This window comes from Melospiza melodia, chromosome 2 (assembly GCF_035770615.1).
Source record: "Melospiza melodia melodia isolate bMelMel2 chromosome 2, bMelMel2.pri, whole genome shotgun sequence".
NCBI classification, from domain to species: domain Eukaryota; kingdom Metazoa; phylum Chordata; class Aves; order Passeriformes; family Passerellidae; genus Melospiza; species Melospiza melodia.
The window spans coordinates 121557916-121577114 of record NC_086195.1 but is presented as its reverse complement, the minus strand read 5'-3'; the positions used below and the strand labels follow the sequence as shown (position 1 = coordinate 121577114).

At 46.5% G+C, this 19199-nt stretch overlaps 1 protein-coding gene across 1 annotated transcript in view; it reads left to right on the top strand.

The window, feature by feature from the left end:
* Positions 1–1206: 1206 nt before the first annotated feature.
* The window catches only part of LONRF2 (LON peptidase N-terminal domain and ring finger 2), a 33949-nt gene continuing 15956 nt past the window's right edge, over positions 1207–19199 (top strand). Inside the window, exons 1-3 of the mRNA XM_063149790.1 lie at positions 1207–1966; positions 15608–15726; positions 18934–19056. Coding sequence (XP_063005860.1) covers positions 1207–1966; positions 15608–15726; positions 18934–19056 — 1002 coding nt within the window. The remainder of the gene's footprint in view (positions 1967–15607; positions 15727–18933; positions 19057–19199) is intronic.

The following is a 19199-nucleotide window of genomic DNA, read 5'->3' as shown; positions in this document are numbered from 1 at the left end:
ACAGTATAAAGACTATTTGGTACAAGAGTTAATGAATGAGGTTTTCCTGATTAGCTGGGGACCGGAGGCCTAACAAGAGAGGCAAAGCTAAAAATCCCCTCTGCTGTCCAGCTGCTGCCCAAAAAGCAGCTGGATGTGGGTCTCTCCCCATTGGATTGACAGGCTTTCCGCTTTTCAGAGCAGTTTGTTTACAGCTGTGTCTAAAATAAACGTTGCCGAACTTATTTTTTTTTCCCCCGCTCCTGTTATTCCTGCGGAGCGAGTTGGATTCCTCTCTGACTCACGCATGATTAACTAACTTCCAGCTGCATTATCTTTATTGTTGCTGCCGATGCACAAGCCAGCGCTCAGCACGACCCGTGGATCCCAAGCTGTGCTGGCGAGGCTGCCACTTACAGAAAAGGATTTTTTTTCTAACAGTTGTGGTGTTTGGGAAATGTTATTATTTTTTTTATTTGTGCATTTATTTATTTAAGAGACAGCAAGTACCTGCTTTCCCGGGGACCAGAGAAATTAAAATAAACAACCGATAAGGCTCCCCGACCCACACGGTGCGGTGCTGCTGGCGGAGAGGCCGCGTCCGGCGGCGGGGGGGCACCGAGGGGTCCCGGGGCACGGCGGGACGGGAGGCGATGGGACAGGAGGGTCCGGCAGCCCGGCGAGGAAGCGGTTAACGCCGGGCACCAGGAAACGGGAAGGAAGCGGCTGAGCTCGGCAGGAGCCGCTCGGCGGAAGCCCCCCCGGCCCCGCTCCCGCTGCTGGAGCCGCCGCCGCCGGACCGGGCGCACGTGCGGGCGCGGCGGCGCAGGGGCACGTGCGGGGCGGGCACGTGCGGCACCGGCACCTGGCAGCGGCCGGCCGGGCACCGAGGGAGGGGCCGAGGGAGGGAAGGGAAGGGAGCTCTCGCCGCGACACCGCTGCCCCGGGGAGGGCGGGCGGTCTGCCGCCCTCGGATGCTTTTACCCAACCACTCGCCCCTTACATAAGCCGGGAGCCGGTCTGCCCCCCCCCCCATCCCCGCCGCCGTTCCCCCTTCCCCCTCCCGGGAGCCGCCCCCCTGCTGCAGAGATGTGACACGCCCCCTCTCCATCCCTCCCTCCCTCCCTCCCTTCCGTCGCCGTCCCCTCCCAGGAAGAAGCCGGAGTCGGCAGCGCCGCGGGCCCAGCATGGAGTAGGGCGGCCCGGGGCCGGCGGCGCCGCGCGGGCATGGAGCTGGGCCCGGGGCCCTGCGCGCTGCCGCCCGCCGCCGGGGCCGGGGCGAGGGCGGCGGCGGCGGGGGGACCCTGCGCCGAGATGCTGCAGGTGGCGGAGGAGGCCTTCCGCGGCGGCAACTTCGAGCTGGCGGCCGAGATCTACGGCTCCGAGCTGGCGGGGCTGCCGCAGCCCGAGCGGGGCCTGTGCCTCCGCCGCGCCGACGCGCTGGCCAGGGCCGGCCGCATGGCCGAGGCGCTGGACGCCTACGGCGCGGCGGCGCGGCTGGCGCGGCTGCGGCCCGAGGAACTGCGGGAGCTGGCGGAGAGCGTCGCCCTCAGCATCCGCGACAAGGAGCTGCGCCTCCCGCCCTGGGGGAGCGGCGCGGCCGGCGGCGGCGGGGCGGAGGGCGAGAGTCTCGGCGACCCGGCGTGCTGCCGCCCGCCCGAGCTGTTCGCCTGCCCGCTGTGCCGGCGGCTGCTGTGCGAGCCGGTGACCCTGCACTGCGGGCACACCCACTGCCGCCGCTGCGCCGAGCCCGGCGACTGCGGCCGCTGCCACCGCCCGCGCCGCCCCGCCGAGCCGACCCCTGCCGCCGCCGCGCTGCCGCCGGCCGCCGGCCGCCCGCGGGTCAACGTGGTGCTGGGCAACCTGCTGCACAAGTGGTTCGGCGCCGAGAGCCGGGCGCGGCGGCTCCGCGCCGAGGGCGACGCGCTGCGGGAGCGCCAGGAGCTACCGGCCGCCCTGGAGAAGTACAACCAGGCCCTGGAGATGGGTGAGTGGCGGCGGCGGGAGGAGGAGGGGGCGCGGCGGGGGCAGCGCTGGCCGCCGGCACCGGGCTGGCCTCCTCAGCCGGGCGGGGAGGGGGCTTGCGGTGAACGGTGGGAGCGGGAGCCTGCCGGAGGCTACGAGCGGGAACCCTGCCAGCGGGTCTCCTCACGCCCGCCCCCCGCTCCAGTGAATGGCTATTTTTGTTCCACTGGTATTTTTGTCCTTGCTCTGAAGGTGCTTGGCGTTTTAGCTGTTCTCTGCCGATGACTCATTATGCAGTATTTCTAGAAAACCCGCTTTCCTATTTATGGGGAAGCCATCATTCAGCGTAGGATACGCAGTAGTGGTCGTGTTGAGCCGCGCCGCGGCTTCCTGGAAGAAATGAGTGTGTGGATCAGATTCATTCACCTACGTGCAGCTGCACCTTCAGCAAGAGAAAAGCTTTGAAAACACCTGATGGGATATCAGTAGGTGTAAAGGCTCAGAAAATTTCCTTTATCTTGCACTGTGCAAAATACTCGAGGTTATCTACGTTTAGCCTTGGAGAGATGGCCCACTCGTGTTTTGAGCGTAGCTCTTTGTTGACACACAGGATTTCTGTGTGCATGGTGTTCTCTGAAAAGCTTGGCTTTCAATAATAATGCCTGCGTTCCTCCTCTGCCAAACCGATGGCAGCCGTAGTTTATCAAGCCTAGCTTGTTTTCAGGTTCTGCGCCGAGTAGTAGGTGGATGCTGCTCGCTCGGTTGTAGCCCTGTAGTAGTGGATGTGTGCGTGCGCCCGGCTGTTTGCCCTGCGAGCGGCGGGGGTGGTGCAGCGCCGGGGATGGCGGGGAGAGATCCCCCGGGATCTGCCGCTCCTCCGCTCCCAGCGAGATGGATGGCCGGTGTAGTCGAGGAGGCAGGGGGGAGAATGCCTCCGTCGTTTTAACACTGACGAAATCCTGCGGGTAAATGTCTTTGAAAGACAAGCGTAAGGAAAATTGTGCCGCTCCTCTGTCAATGAGCTCCTTCCCTGCATTGACTAAAATCGTGTTCCTTGATCGTGGCTCTTACATGCAGGGATAAATGGCTCTGATTTTTTTTTTTTTTAATTTCTTTTGCTGTGGAGAGAAGCAATTTCACCGTTATTCCAGTCCTTGGCTCACTTTCAGGTTTTTGCCACGGCTTAATGATAGGCATTGGAGATAGAAGAGTTTGGGATGGGATAGCATAACATACTCACAGCTGGTACTGTCTGTGGAAACCATTACTTCTGCTGTTTCTTTCACTTTCCCAGCTAGATGTGACAAGTTTTCAGTCCTGTTTGAAAACTATCCTATAAAACTATTTATCTATCCCTACAAAACTGTTATGTGGTTTAGCTGAAGTAATCCCTATTAAAGTAGGGCAGGATGGAGCCCAAGAAGGAAGGTGAAGCAGAGGGAGAGGAGAGGCTTAATGTAGGTCACTGGTGGATATGGTGAGTTTTCAGTAAGGAAGCATCCTCATATTTTGGTATATTTTGGTTTCAGGGTCCTACTGCTGGGGAAAATAGCATCTCATCAATGAAATTAATGTTTAAAGAGTTTATTAGAGAACTATTTCTCACTATTCTCTCTGCTTCTTGCTGTGTCTGCATGGGGGTGAGGAGAGAGGAGACTGTCATGTGCTGCTGGTGTTCTCACACAGCGTGTGTATTTCTCCTTCCTCTCCCTGGAGTGCAATCTCCAGCCATGGCCGTTGTGCATCAGGATCTCAAGATAACTCCTTTGCAGTGCCCTTATTTCTGTCTTCAGTGATTTCCCAAGCAGCTGAGGAATCCATTCAGAAAGTTCTCACTCTGTCAGTGAACTTGAATTTTTTTTTTAAATAAAATTGTAATTGAAATTAATAACAGGTATCTTGCTAGCTTTTGAAATCCAAATGCCACAGGCTTACATGTTGCAAGTTCCCTGTAGTGGATCCAAATTCCTGCTCATGAAGAGCAGGCCATGCCCCCAGCCCATCATCTTTTTTGATGTTTTGTGCGTGCTGGTGCTGTTCCTCACAAATTGAACTGCTGTGTATGAACCTCGTGTTCTTAAATTCTTGCCACATGTTCACTGCTTTTCCGTATGCTGGAGTTGCCTTCTTGTTTTCCAGCCAAGTATCATGGTCAATAAGGAAAAACCCCACAGCTCTTTTCCAACTGTTCAGTGTTGAAATGTTAGCATATGAGTGACTTAAAAGCACAGGACAGCCCTAGGAGTCACACCAGGTGCCTGAGAGCGTTGTCCAAAAGCTTCCTGAACTGTCAATCTTGTGGCTATGACCATTTCCTTGGGGAGCCTGTTCCAGTGCCCAGCCACCCTCTGGGTGAAAAATCTTTTACTAAAATCCAACCTAAACCTCCCCAGACTCAGCTTCATGCTGTTTCCTCAGGTCCTGTCCCTGGCCACCAGAGAAAAGAGATAAGTGCATGGGCCTCCATTTCCTCTTGTGAGGAAGCTGTAAATAGTGATGAGGTGTCCTCTCAGTTTCCTCTGCTCCCAGCTGAACACACTTCTGGTGTGTGAGAAGATAAGTGCTTTTTACAACCTCCAAATGCTTGTGTATTGCACAAACCTGTCAAGGGCCTGGCTGTTTGAATTTTTTTTTTTTAGTGACTGAAGGCTCATGAGCACATTGATTATACAATTGTGATATGAAGTTAGGTAAAATTCCAGGTTTCTTGGCAGTACACATACTTCAGTGGGATTTTTTTTACTGGTGTTTTTTGTGGAATACTTTCCTACTCTGTTTGTTACAACTAGCTTTGTGTGATGATGCAATATTAAAGCAGGTTTTCCTGTCATTTTGCTAGTTCTGATTGTGACCTCCTGATGGACACTTTAGTTCTTGAGGTTCTTCAATTCTTGAATTACATTTCTGGTGCAATCTGGGATGTCTGGGAAGAGGTCTACATGCCTTCAAGTTGTCAGCTTTTTCCAGTTGAACTAGTTAGTCTTACAAACTCATACTGTTAGTGAGTATGTTCATCTTTTATCCTTAGCTATCACATTTACATCAGCAGTGCTGCTCCCATGTTCACTCCTGTAGTCTGCTATGGATTCAGGTGTGGTTAAGTGGGGTTTTTTGTTCTTGAGAAAATCAGCTTTGCTATTTGATCCTTCCAGTCCTCTTGAGATGTGATCTCTGCTGTATTATACAAAGTCACTGCCTTTTTTTCCCCTCTGCTGTAGACATTGTAATAGATCCTTCATTATTGTAAGGTATCTAATTACCACAGCTTCAAAGCAAGCACATGTCAAGCTGCTTAAAAGTAGGCATTTGTTTCCAGATGGATCATTTTTTATGCCAAGCTTTATGCTGTTCAGCCATCATAATATCAACTATTGTCCAAATGTTGCTCTCATGGCTGTTACCCTAGCTTTCTGAATTTCATTTGTGTGGGGTGGGCTTCCTCTCTGCCATCCCTTCTCTTCTAACTAGCCTTTTGATTGGACTCCTAGGTTAGTTAAAGTGAAATATATGATATATGTGTGCAGGATTGCTTTGTTTGTGGGGTTGTTTTCTTTTGTTTATTTGGGTTTGGGACCTCTTTGTGCAGTATGTGCTTTCTGCACCCTTCTTTTCTTTGACCTGCTGCTCTCTCGCTGATGGAGGTACTCTCTGGAGGGACTGTGCTGGGGAGGAGTACAATCATTTCCTTATATCCAGGCATACAGATTCTTTAAACTGTGTGCCTGAAGGTAAAGTAAGCTAGATTTCAGTGACAAATAAATGTATTTTGAGGATGTACTTTTGGCGGTGTGTTCTGGTTTTAGGTTTTTTTTTTTTGTTTTGTTTTGGTTTTTTTTTTATTTCTCCAAAGCAGTTCTCAGTTACAGAGGCAACAGGTAGCGTTGGGAAGATTGTGAATAGAGCTTTTCCCAAGTAGAGCTCTAAAAGAGATGAAGCTCTCATGGGGATGAGGGTATATTCATTAGACAGCATTCATGTTACAGGTCCTGGATGATCTCTCAGGCCTGCCCACAGAGCTGTGGCTCTGCTGGGAAGGGCTGTGACCTTGTGCCTACCTGACCCTAATCTCAAATGAGCTGCTTGTGGTGTGGAGGGCTGACCCTGCCCTGGCTCCTGTGGTGTGAAGTGTGGGGTTTTTTTGCTTGCAGTGTGCTGTACAGTTGGGTCCCAGCCCTGAGAGTGGCACACATCCTATCTGCATGCTGCTGTTCCAGGACACCTTGTTTCTTCATGAGACATGTTGGCTTCAGTGTGTAGTTACCCATTGCTGCAAAGTTCATCAGGCCTGAGAAGATGATTGTTTCTGGAGAGCTGTAAGAGCTCAGCAAACACTCCAAGTGATTGTGTTTACTTCTAGTGTGATGGACTCTTTCTGAGCAGGAGTATGTTTTTCCTGGGGCAGGGGGGATAGCTAATGCATGCAGCCACTCACATTGCCCAGGATTTTAGTTCCACCCCTGCCAAGGTTTCCAGAATGAGCATATAGGAGATAAAGCTCAGCTGTATCATAGTTTTCAAAACACAGTGACAGATTGAGGCCTTAGGAAGAAAGGGCTCCTTTGCACATACATCTGTGTGGGTCTTTGTTTTAAGTGGATAAAGGATGGTGTAGGAAAGGCCAAGGAGAGGAGGTGAGTTTGTACCAAGCCCAGAGTAGTGTTAGAGGTAGCAGTGCTGCAGGGCAGGCACGGGAGATGCTGCTGTGTGCCTGCTGGGGATGCTCTGGTCTCTGGGAGGGCAGAGCTGCTCACTGACCGCTGGCCCACGGGGTGGTGGTTGTGCTGTTGCTAGAAACAAAAAGCAGATGCTTTTGTGAGCTTTGGTGGAAAGAGGAGAATCTGCCTCTCTTGGGCAGGCCTTGGAGAGCCCTCCCCTCTCATCCCAGTGGATGATCATCATAAATGGGTCTGATCCAAAAGAAAGCTTATTATGGTCACTCAACACTAATTACTTCTGTGGTCAAGCAATTAATGGAAATTTATCTGATGTCTACCAAATTCTCTCTTTGTAAGAATTGAATTAAGGGGGTGGGGCAAGCCAGGAGGCAGTAGCAAAAAGACACAAAAAAAGCTACAGACCTTCAATGTGAGTTGTTTCAAGAGCAATTGCTGTAGATTTTCCTGCCAGGTAAATGCTAGATCGTGGGGTTGCACTCCTTCCTGGAGAGCATGGCATAGGTAAACTTCAAGCCAGGCGTTCTTTGAGTTAGACTGAGTGCTTGCAGCCATAAGATGGGTGTTGGCAAGTGTTCTGCCATGCCCCAGGAATAATTTGCTTGGGCATTTTCCTTCTGTGTCTGTATCTAAGTTGTTTCAGGTAAGGGTGGGAAAGGATGATCAGAATTTCTTGGTGGACTGGGGGAACACTCTTCAGGTGCTTTCCTACTGCAGCCCTGACTAGTGATGGATGTTAGTCCTGGGTCAAGGTCAGAAGAAGCAAAGAGCCCCAGTCTGTAAAGGGACTGAATTGTCTTTAGAGTGAGCTATGCATAAGCTTTTGTAGAGATGGTTGATGCCATTTTATGCATTTTATTAATTCTGCCATTTTCTAAGGTTGTACCCTTGTTAATGATGCACTTGCACCAAAGTCTTATTCAAAGAAAACTGCTAGAGAGCATCCATATGCACCTGTATGTGCATTATATATATTAGAGTACTTTAATGGTCTCTTCTTTTGTATACCATTTCTAGAAGGCTGCTATTAAAGATAAGATAATTTGACTTTTTGTGATATGATAAAACAGATGTTGGCCAAATCTTCCTTCCTCACAGGGTCTTGGGCACGCTTTCCTGTTGGCAGTAGTAAAGAAATAAGTCTTTGATGTTGTACCAGCCATTTAGCAAAAACAAGAAAAAACCATGGTAGACAGCTGTCATGACTCCTACAACAGTAACTGGTTCAGTCATTTTAATAATTTATCAGAAGAATATTTAATTTTTTACCTCCTAATGTAAGCTGACTTTAATAGAAGAATGAGAGGTAGTGTTTCTGAAATTACCTGCTACAAAAAATAGTAGCTGCTTGCTGCTTAGAGAAGTTGTGCTAAAAAAGGAACTTTCCCATCCCTCTGTAAAATCTTGGAATCCCTCTGTAAAGTCTTGGAATCCACTTAAAGTGTGTGTCCAAAACCTCTTCGCTCTGTTCTACATGGACAGAAAAACATGTAAAAGTAGGAATCAAGGTTACTGAGAGGCTGTTGCAGTAATCCCAGAGTTATTTTTAAACTTGAAATATTTTGCAGAGTTCTGCCCCTCAGTGCCTCCCCTCTTCTTCCCCCTTCCATTTTACTGTGAATTAGTGCTTGAAAAATAGTAGTAAATACTTCATGTATGTCACCACTGGAAACATGTCAAATCGCTTGGAGGAGAAGCTCATGTTACTCTTGGTTTGTACAGAGCTTGTGGTTGAGTGCTCAGGTCCTGTAGTTGGATCTCTGGAAGTTTTTGCCTGCTTGCAGAGGGTCTGCTGAAGGCAGAGGCATTGCTGAGCTGCAAGACCAGAGCCAAAGTGGTCAGGAGGCTTATTCATCCCTGGCAAAGGGGAGAAGGCATCGTGCTGTACAGTACACAGTCTTGCTTTGGGTTTTTGGGGTTTTTTCTGTGTTTTTTAAAAAAGTAATTAACATTGCTCATGTAACTTACTCCATCTTAAATGGTACAGAACTGTATTTTCCCCTCCCCCTTCATGTATGTAACCCAGATGTAATTTCCTATAAATAATTGAACTGCTTCAGCAATTGCCGAGAATGAACTATACCTACTTAAAGTCTGAAGAATTTTTGAAGTCTCTTCAAACAGCATGCTCTTTTTTTTCCCCTTTGATTAAGTATAACAGAATGTCTCTTGCTTTTGAAAGAAGACATTTATAGAACTGACTTGTGCTTCCTTATCTTAAAATTAGTAGGGTATTGCAGTACTCTTTTATTTTTTGCAATTGTATCGAGGGACCTGCTTGTTTTGAGGACAGAAGAAGTGAGGTAGTAACAGAGAAACAAGAGGGTCCTTTTTTGCAAAAGTCAGAAATTCTGAAACAAGCTTTAACTGGAAAAAGAGGTTACAGAGACCTGAAGGGTAACTTCTAGAAATGTAGCTTATGTAGTAGTCATGTCAAAGAAGGCAACTATGTTGTCACTGGTAAGGTAGTTTTATGATAGAATATCTGGCTGTAAACTGATCTTGTTAAATAAACTATGATTGTGGGAGATCTACTTGGCTGGTTTTGCCTTGTCTGCAAAGTACAATGGTGTCTTTGGAGCCTCCTTGCAATCACAGGTTCTTTTGCACCTAGCATAGGTCCCTGTTTCTTTGCAAAGATCAGAGCTTTTCCTTGGCTGCATTGAACATTTGGGTTGACCCCTTGATGGTTTTTGTTTTGGTTTTGAATCTTGCTTGTTATATCATACTTCAGTAGATTTCTTGATTTGGGGCAGTCTCTGTACCTGTGTTTGAGAGGATAATGCCATTCTGACTGAGGCTTTGGTTGGAAACCTTTCCCAGCCTTGAACTAAATGCTGGGTGAATTAGTAAGCATTGAAAAATGAGTCATATTTGTGTACTTAACTGTTTTTATTATACTGATGGCAAGAGGCCATAGATGACCTTGGGGTACATCATGTGAAGCAGCCCAAATGTCCAAAGGGTAGAGTGGGAACTGAAAATACAGGGAGAGTGTGTTGTTTCGTGTTGCATTATCTGGAAACAGTAGCAGGCATCTATCAGAGTGTTGAGAGATTAGGATTTGCATAGGCGGGAGCAATGATCTCATATATTGTGCTTAGCTCTGTGTTGGGACTTTGTTGAATTTGGGACTTGTGCTGCTGCTACAATTCATGACATGGATTTGAGAAGAAGGTTATCATTGGCTTTGGAGTTGTGGTCATGGAACCTAAACTGTAGGTTAATGTAGTTGGTAATACATTAATTTTTAATAATGTAATGTAATGGACATGCTTCTTCCTTATGAGGCCAGAGCTAGAGCACAAAAGCAAGGATGCAGAATGAGCTGCATAATCTGTAGAAGCTCTTCTGGGTAGCACACAACTTCCCTTACAGTGTATCTCCTGAGTAATAATGGGAACAGTGATTAGCTGTGCTTAGCAGTGATGACAGTCCAGCTTTAAATAACATATGGAGCTTCCTAGCTGAGGACTTACTGAGCCTGAAATAAGACTGCTGAGAATCTAAAGCATTTTGTTCAGCACACTACAAGAGCTGGGTTTTTAAGCCTGGACTTTTGAGCAGCAAAATGCAGGGACCTGAGAGAAATTAGTATCATTCTTAAAATCAAATTTTCCTTAAAAATTGGTGGCATAGGCTCCAAATGGAAGATGGAGGTGCCCTGTGCTCCTCATCCTCACCACAGCCTATTTCAAGGGTACTTAAGGCCATACACTACTGCCTGCCAGTGTTGGTCCCTTGGTCTCCCAGGGAAAATGCCTGCAGAGGCATTCCCTGCTCACAAGTGCCTGTCTCTAAGTGCTGTGGAAGGGTGCTAGTTTGCACAAGTAGACTTCTGGAGGAAGAGCCACCTTTTATTGCATTCTGTGTGCACTAAAAGCTCTTGCACATTTCCTCTGGGGTCTTTGGTTACTCCAGGAAGATGCCAGTGAGGTTAATGCAAGTAGGAAAAGCCATGTTATTCAGCTATACCTTTTAAAGTCCAGTTGTTAATCCAGTTAAGGTAGACTGATGATTCAGAAGACATGGGTTTGCTGATTGCAAGTAGGTGGTCATGTTTGTTGTCCCCCTTAATCATGTTTGGGAAGCTGACCCTGGTTTTCATCTTTGCTGTGAAATGAAGTTTTATTTTAAAGTCCTAAATGTCTTTACTACTTCTGCTAATTATTTTATCTAAATGGCACCTTTCTCTTTGCCACCCCCTCTCTCCCTACCAAACAGCCCTGTGCATCCATTTTTTGTGTGTGTACTTGTCATGCTTACATGAAGTTGGAAGCGAAAAGTTAATTTGCTATTCAATTAATTACTAAAACTTGCTAATTTCTCACTGAAATAAAAGTATATGTTTCATATTATTTGTCAAGCTTATTAAAAGACTTTTGATACTGAATTGTTCAGAAGTAAATGCATAATGTAGCAAAACAAGCCAAGTTTCTTTCTCTCTCCAGAGCAAAAATTTCTTTAAAATGTGAGAGAAGTTTCTACTGAAATACTGTGCAGGTTGACTCTTAAGAGCAATACTGAAATGTTTTTGTGATGACACTATCAGTTCTGCTCATGCCTTCAGGAAGTATGCTTAGTATTGAAATAGGTGTGAAGAAGATGCAATTTTCTAGGAAGAATTATCAGATAAGGAGAGTTAGAGAGTTCTTTAAACTTGTTCTTTCTGTTCTGAGTTCCTGGAAAAAGTCACTGTGTACACTAAAACTTCTATCATCATCTACGGTCAGTTGGGCAAATTCTCATAATTCCTTTAACTGCCTTCCAGGCACAAGGAGATTTTGGGGAGCCCTCTTCTCCTACCTGCCTCCCGAACTCAGCAGAATAGTTTTTTAAAAAACTTGAATTCTTGGGCATATCTAGAAAAGTAATTTTGGGTGATAGCTTCTGCATAAGTTAAAGCATAGTATAACAAATGTGCAGATGAGCACAAACATGGCGTGAGAGGAAAATTAATGATTTGGAAGAAATCCAAGCTGACAGCCACACTCAGGGTAGGCAGTATTTGGTGGTCCATAGGAGAGTCCAGGAGGCAAAGACCCAAACATTCCTCTGCTCTGGGCCCTGTATGGGCTAGGTTTTTGTCTGGTACAGTGAAGTTATGGCTGGGGGGAAGGGAGATGCTTGGGAAGACTTCCAGGACTTGTGTCTTGGAGGAAGTCCCTGTGTTCCAGCTGCCCAGAGCCGCAGATCATGGGAGCCTCAGCACTGCATCCCTGATGCTGACAAGGACATAAATTTTGCTGTGCAGCTGTAGATTCCCAGGAGGAGATGGATTCACAAAATGCCATCTGCTGGTATTGTGGAAACAGTAAAATTTTCTATGCTTTTCTTTTTTAATATGGCCTGAAATAATGAGTCATTTCATAAAATAAGTCTTCTTTTTCTCTGCTCTTTATCTCCAAAAGAGAGAAAGGGTGCATTATTTTAAAACAAATTTTTAACTATTGTGCAGCTTTTTCTTTTAGAGTTGTTTCTTTGGGTTTGTTTTGTGTGCGGGTTTTGCTTGTTTTTGTCTTTTGTTTGATTCTTTGCTTGTTTGTTTTTTAATTAAAAAAAAACTTGACAGTTATTATAGTGTAGAATCAAAATGTTAGGAGTTGGAAGGGACCTTAAAGATCATCTAGTCCCATGGGCTGGGACACTTTTCACTAGACAACTGAACTGAGTTGCTCAAGGCGTTGCTGAGCCTGGTCTTGAACACTGGCATACTGGCAACTTTCACAAACTCTGTACATCCTCAGGCCCTCTCCTTCCACCTTCTGTGACTAATTATTTTCATCACACCATTTGCTGTAGCAGGGAACAATATCATGGTGCTCTCAAGAAGCCCTGTAGCTACTTAGCCTGTGGGTGGGTATACACTTCCACCTGAATCTTGAGTTGGAGTCAGCCAGCTGGTACCTCAGTTCCACTGACAAAGAATGAGGTTTCAGTCCGTCTGGCTTTGCCCTGATGGGATGCAGACCCTCTTGGGACAGTCCTGCTGATAGCAGGAGGCTGGGAACTAGGGATGCATGGGTTGGATGTGGAGCCAGCAAGATTTCAGGCTGCACTGCTTGCTCTGTGAGTGAGGTGAGCTTCAATGGAGGTGGCTAGGCACCACTCTAGCTATGGCATCTAGTCTAGATGCTTCCTCTCCCTGCAGAAGACCTGTTACACTATAGCCTCATAAATAGTGTTTTCTTTAGCAAAGTTGTTTGGTTTGTTGGGTTTTTTTATCCTTTCTCTCAGTTAACTAGATATTCCCTGCCAGTTACTCATTAAGATGGGCTACACCTTTTGCTTGCTGACTGAGTCTCAGGGAACGAGAGGTACTAGCCCTGAATGCACGTAGCTTTTCTGGCTTGCCTCCAGGTTGGCTTATTTTCCCTTTATATTGTGAGACCCTTTGGACTGTGCTTCAGGAGGATCTGCTGCTATTCCCACACTGCTGTGCTCTGCAATGGCTTTTTTTTTGCTTAAAACTCTTGCAGTGAAGATAAGTTCCTGAAAAAGAGCTGATGAACCTGTTCTATCTCTGGGTCTGCTGGGTGTGTGAAGTGTTCTGAAGAGTGCTGGAAAGCATCAGTGTGGTTAAAATGTGCAGTAGTGAACAGAAGCAGCAAGCTGACTTGCTTTGTCCCCTAATCTCACACTGCTTCCTTTCCCTGGGATGCCAGAAATACCCCACCCTGCACCCTGCTTTCCTGTGGAGGTGCCTAACTCTGCTTGCTGCTTCTACCCACCTCGGCATACCCTGCAGCTGGGTACCCTAGAGCAGTTACAAAGATGGAAATATAGTGTAAATTCCTTACTGTTCAAATGCAGCTAAATTATTTTTTATTTGAGCATTTGCTAAAAGGAACAAAAAGCTTACTTGAAGATCTTAGGTTAATTGCTCTTCAATTTCATTTAACTTGCAGTCTTTTTAAAAAACTATCAGGTAGAAATGTGGATCACTGCATGTGGCAGTCTGCATGTGTAATAGTTAAAAAAAACCCACCACAAACCACCATAAAACCACACAAGCAGAAACCAGCACAGAACCCCACCTTGTGAGCTTTTGCAGAGCTCTTTAAGTGTAGTCTCTAGCTGTCAGTGTCTGAGAGCAGTTGGAGTAGCATCAGCCCTGGTATGTTAGTGTATCTGGCACCAGTCCATGCTGCAGCCAAAAAAGGCAGCGCTCCTTGCTGCTTCTTTCCTTCTCATCCGGTGTCCTGGCACTCAAGTTTGTGTGGCTGGACAGTGAGCTAGTTGAGGGGAAACTGATCCTCTTAAACCTTTCTATTTGTTTGTTGCTGTTGAATTAACTTCCAGTCAATTGATTCTTTGCTCTGGTTCTCATTGCAGGGTGTGAGCCTGGTTTGCTGCGCAAGCAGCAGCATCAGCACAAGAGAGGGGAGGAGGTGGGAGGGGATGTGATCTTGGGCCATCCCTCCTTGTAGGTCCTTGAACTAAAAGAGTGGTGGCACCTGCAGCAGTTGTGCTTGCTCTGTGTCCATGCAGATGTGCTTGTACCTGGGCTGTGATGGGCAATGTGTTCTTACTGAGGGTGTGTTTAGGATGCTGGTGCTGAAGTGAGATCCAAACAGTGAAGCCAAAGCCGGCTGAAGAGAGTATGGAGACAGGAGCCCTGTGTGTGAACACGCATAAGGGGATATTTGTTGGAAAAGTTTAGATGTGAGCTAGTTTGGATGTGAAGTTTAAAAGTTACAGAAATGTGGTACTGTCTCTCAGCACACCTTGGAGCCTTTTTAAAGTTTTTTACCAGTTCTCACTGTTTTAATCAACTCACGTTTGGGAAAGGATTACTGCACTTAGCTGCCAGCAGCCCCCTTCCAGCCTTCCAGAGGCCTCTCCCAGTACATGAAGGTCACCAGTGACCAAGAGTAAATCTCTCACAAATCTCATCACCTATGATGACATATCTGTTCTAGTGAACAAAAGCAGAGTATTATTTGGGACTTAGTGTGTATTTTGCAAGGATGCTGCCACAGTCTGCTGCAGTGTCCTTGCCAAGCTGGGGACGTTGTAGCAGGGAGGTGGAGAATTGACTGGACCATGGGCATGAGGTGGTCCCTAGTGGCTTGGGAGCTGCTGGGCAGATGGCTGCCAGTGTCGTTGTCCAGGTATCAGTAATGGGGTTGACACAGTTCAGCACCTTACTAACAGCTTCCATCATGGGCAAGAGCACACTGTCAGTGACACCAGACTGGGAGAGGAAGAAGTGATTTATGTGTTGAAGGGCAGGGCTGCCATTCAAACCAACAACCTGGGGTATGAGCTGACCAGCATTGTCTACTTCTGCAAAGGAAGTACACCTGGGACACAGTAACTCTGTGCAATAGGATGGGCTGGACTAGACAGCAGATCTGCAGAAAAGAGCTGGAGGTCCTGGTGGACAGGATGAACATGGATCAGCCAGTGTTTCTGTGAAATTAACATGTGTTGTAGAGACCTTAAGAAAGAACAGATTAATAATGCTTGGGAACTTTATAATCCATGTGAACTGAATGATTCATGAATTTGTGGAGGCAAGGTGTGTGATCATGAGAGGTTTGCTTGCCCTGGGGAAGGCAAGTGGATATGAAGCGTAAAGGCTGCATGCATTTTTGTTATTAATGGCTTCTGGTAACGTTTTAGCTGAAGTTCTGCACTGGTGATTTCTTTCTCCATACTGAGAGTAGAAACACTTGCAGCTTTTTTCTTTTTGCTTTCTGAAGTGCTCTGTAAGTAAGATGGGTAAATAAGCAGTGGCATCCCATTTGTGGGTATGAAATATGTCCTTTTAGATAAAACACAGTGATTGCTTCAGAGTGAGAAGAATATATTTTAAGCAGGAAAGAATGAAGGAATTGCCTTTTTTCCATTACAGGAGAGTATAAATGCAGTGGGTGGGAAGCAGTGACTTTTTTTGTTACTGTGGCTGGATAAGAGGTAATAGTATTTAACATGTCCTGGTACTTCCTTTAATGAAGTTCCTTGCAACTGTTTTTGTTTCCCAGCTCCTTGCAAGTGTTCCCTGATAGCACAGCGGGCGGAGCTCTGTACGCTGATGAAGAACTACCAGCAAGCTCTTCACGACGCCGACATCCTGTGCCGGAGCAAACCCCACTGGCCTGCGGTACGGTGCTTGCCCTTTGTAAAGAGCAAAATGAAAACTGCTTCTCCTCAGGGTTCTCTCTGAGCTGGGGGTGGTGTTGAAAGAGCATTGTGGCAGTAACAGGGCCAAAAACGTCTTAAGTTCTTCAAAGAATAAGTCTGGAAGGTCCTCAAATCTCTCCGACTGGTGGGATTTTGGTGGTGGGCAGCTGGTGGTGTGGTTTTGGTCATGGTGCCTATTACCTGTTACAGCTTGTGCTGCAGCTTGGCAGGAGAATCAGTCTATAAGGCTCTAGCAGCCCAGGATGGCCCTGCAGGTCCCTCTGGGATGATGTGTCCCCAGGAAACTGGTGACTTTGACAACCTGCTGGCCAGTGTGTTTTTCTGAGAAGCCACCCAGGCTGTATTTCAGGATTATTTTCCTTTCCTCTTTAATCCTAAGATTTTATATCTGTGCTGTCTACCTGTGTCATGGTGTTTCATAGAGGGGTTGGGATTTTTTTCATAACCAAACCATGTGCTACAAGGAGCAGTGGGCAGTTTGAAGCAAGTATCAGAAATGATGTTAGGAAGGAGAAATGGAAGAAGCTTGTGGTGCCCCTCACTATTACTGGTTGCCTGAGGCTGGACTGAGTGTTCAGCAGTTCACCTCACCTAGGATTACTCCTGCAATCAGTCTCTCCTGTCAGCAGCAAAACTGCAGCACAGGTTTGAGCAGATAAAGCCTCTGGCTGCTTACTGGGGAGAGCACAGCGTGGGGAATTGGGGAAGGATTTTAGGCAGACATTGTCTTCCTGTGGAGACTAAGGAGGTGTTGCATAAATGCCTTGGCCTCCCGCCTGAGCAAGCAGGGCTATGCATCTAGTGCTCCATTCCCAGTCAGGGTGATGCAGGGCAGGCAGAGAGGTGCTGTCTGAAACATCAAGTCTCTGTCAAGTTAGGTAATTTTCTCTGAAGGCTATCTATGCTGTCACGCATTAAAACCTTTCATGTTGCAAGGCAGTTCATAATCTTCCCCTGCATCCAGTTTGCTTCTCTGTCTTGGATAATTTCTCAAGTCAGGAATCCCATCTTGGGTGATGCTGGCTGGATTTCTGTGCAGAGGGAGAAAAATTAATAATGCACGTTCAGATATTTTCTTGAAGTGTCTTCTGTTTGCCTGAATCCATGGAAATGTGATGTGTGTCAGTCGTAGGTGGATAAAGGTTTCATTAATCACATATCTGAAGAATGTTAATTGAAAATGAAATTTGTCATCATGGCGTAACCAGCAGTGTCTCAGACGTACTTCACTTGTGCTTTCATGTTTGTGAGGCCATCAACATAAGCTGTGCTGACCCAGAATCCATGTTCTCCAGGAGTTCTAGGCATCTGCTTTGTTTTGTGCATTGCAGCATCTCATCCAGTGGCAGAGATTAGCTCAAACATGTGCTGTGTAGTTAAAAAAAAAAAAAAAAAAACCAGCATAAAATTAAACTTAATTCTGGGAGTAATTCCTGGGTGTTCACCTACCAGTATCTTCTTTTGGCTTATTGATAACAGATGTAGTGGCTTGCTGAGTTACTGGTGAAATTCCTTGGCATGCAATAGTCACTGGAGCTATAGATAAGTTAGTTTCTTTTCAGTTGCTGTGAAAACCAGGCTCTGTAGGGCAGGGAGAGTTTTCCAGTTGTGTTTTTATTTAGAGGCAGACAGAACTGCCCTCCTGCCTGCTACTCATGGTACTGCTTGGATCTCCCTTTCAGTCTGATGCTTGTCAGGGGTATATGAAAACAGGAAAGGGAAGGTGGCAGTGGTAGTCTCTGAAGGACAGGGGCCCTCTAGTCCCTGGGCCTAACTTCTGGTGTTGGATCTTTAGGTGCTTCGTCTGTGGACAGCCCACCTCAGTTCTCCCTTGCAGGTCAGATAAGGACATTGCTCTAAGGGCCTCGAAGGACGAGTCTGAGCAAGCCTGTAGGCTCCCCAGTGAGTGATGCTGGCAGTGATGACAGGCATGTAAAAGTTTATATGGAGGCTGTGCAAGCATCCAGGTAAGAAGGTCAGGGTCAGGCCTCACAGTATCTCTCATCTTGCTGCATTGAGGAAAAGAAAAATGTATCTCACCTGGAGAGAATTGATGTATACTGAGACTTCTTGTACAGGTCACCAAATGATAATTATGTTAATTAGCCTGGCCTATGCAGCACTTGCTGCTTGCTTTTGGCATAAGCTTCCTTCTTCCAATTCCAGTGCAATGGTAAAGATCTTAACAGGTCTCAGCTTGGACAGCAGTATTGAAAGAATGAGGGAGTTACCTGCTGAGGAAGATTGTGTGATACTGGATCTTTCAATATTATTATGAAGCGAGAAAAGTGGATCTGCGTATCTAGCCAGTCTCTCAGATGTGTGAAGCTGTACTTTCAGTACAGCCCAGAGATGTGCACATGGGTCAGGGGTGGACTTGTAGAGCATGCTTCTGTCTAATAACCAAGGGGGAAATGTTTAAATGCACACTTAGTTTCTTTTCATTGTGAAGGAAGTAATTTCTGTAGTCAGATTAGAACTGTAGTTTGATATTTGCAGGTAAGTTCAGAGGCAAAGCATTCCACTCTTGCTACTAGTAACAAGTAAAGTAGGATTTATTCCCAAGCTGGGTACCATAGCTGTTGGCCATGGATGTGTTAGTCCAGAACACACGGGAGAGGTAGGGTGGGCTAAAATGCTTCAGGTTAAGTATTGATATTTTGCCCTAAATTCATGATGATTTTGGGCCAAAACCACAGGTGAAAAATGATCTCTGTCCTAATAAGACATCTAGGAGAAGTGACTCTCATGAAGTGTCTCAGTTGACGCTTCCAGGCTGCCCTCTGCCACAGCCTTTTCTGTGCAGATGTCTTACTTTTTAAGTTTGTCCTGGTATGTGAAACTGTTCTCTGGTGTATCCAAGCACAGTGGGATGTGTAGCAGACTTTGCCCCTGGGGGGAAAAACCCCTCCTTATTCCCAGCTCTTCTCTAAGGAAATGAGCCGTGCCTTTGGCAAGGGATGATGCAGCAGAGAGTTCCTGGGGAATCTTTTTTCACCAGAAGGGACTGAATTTCTTTCAATCGCACCTGTCAAAGAGGTTGTTACCTGAAAAGCATCTTGTTCTTCATATGTAGAACGACTTGGACTTTCAGGTTTGTTTTCAGATGTATTGCTGCCACTTCAGAAATGATCTCTAGAATTGTACATTTCCTTTGTGTGAACAGGGCCATTATGTGAAAGCAAAAGCTCTGTCTGGATTGGAAAGGACTGAGGAAGCATTGAAGGAATTTCTTTATTGTGTTGCCTTAAATCCTGAATGGAGCTCAATGAAGAAAGAAGCCCAAAAGGTATAAAATGTATTTACTGACTGTTTGGCCATTGTGTTGCTTTTAATCCCACAACCAAGTAAAATTCATGGTATTTCAGGTGATAGTAAACACCCAAAGAAAGAATAGTTTGATTCAGGAGATTATCCAATAAACCTTTTTAT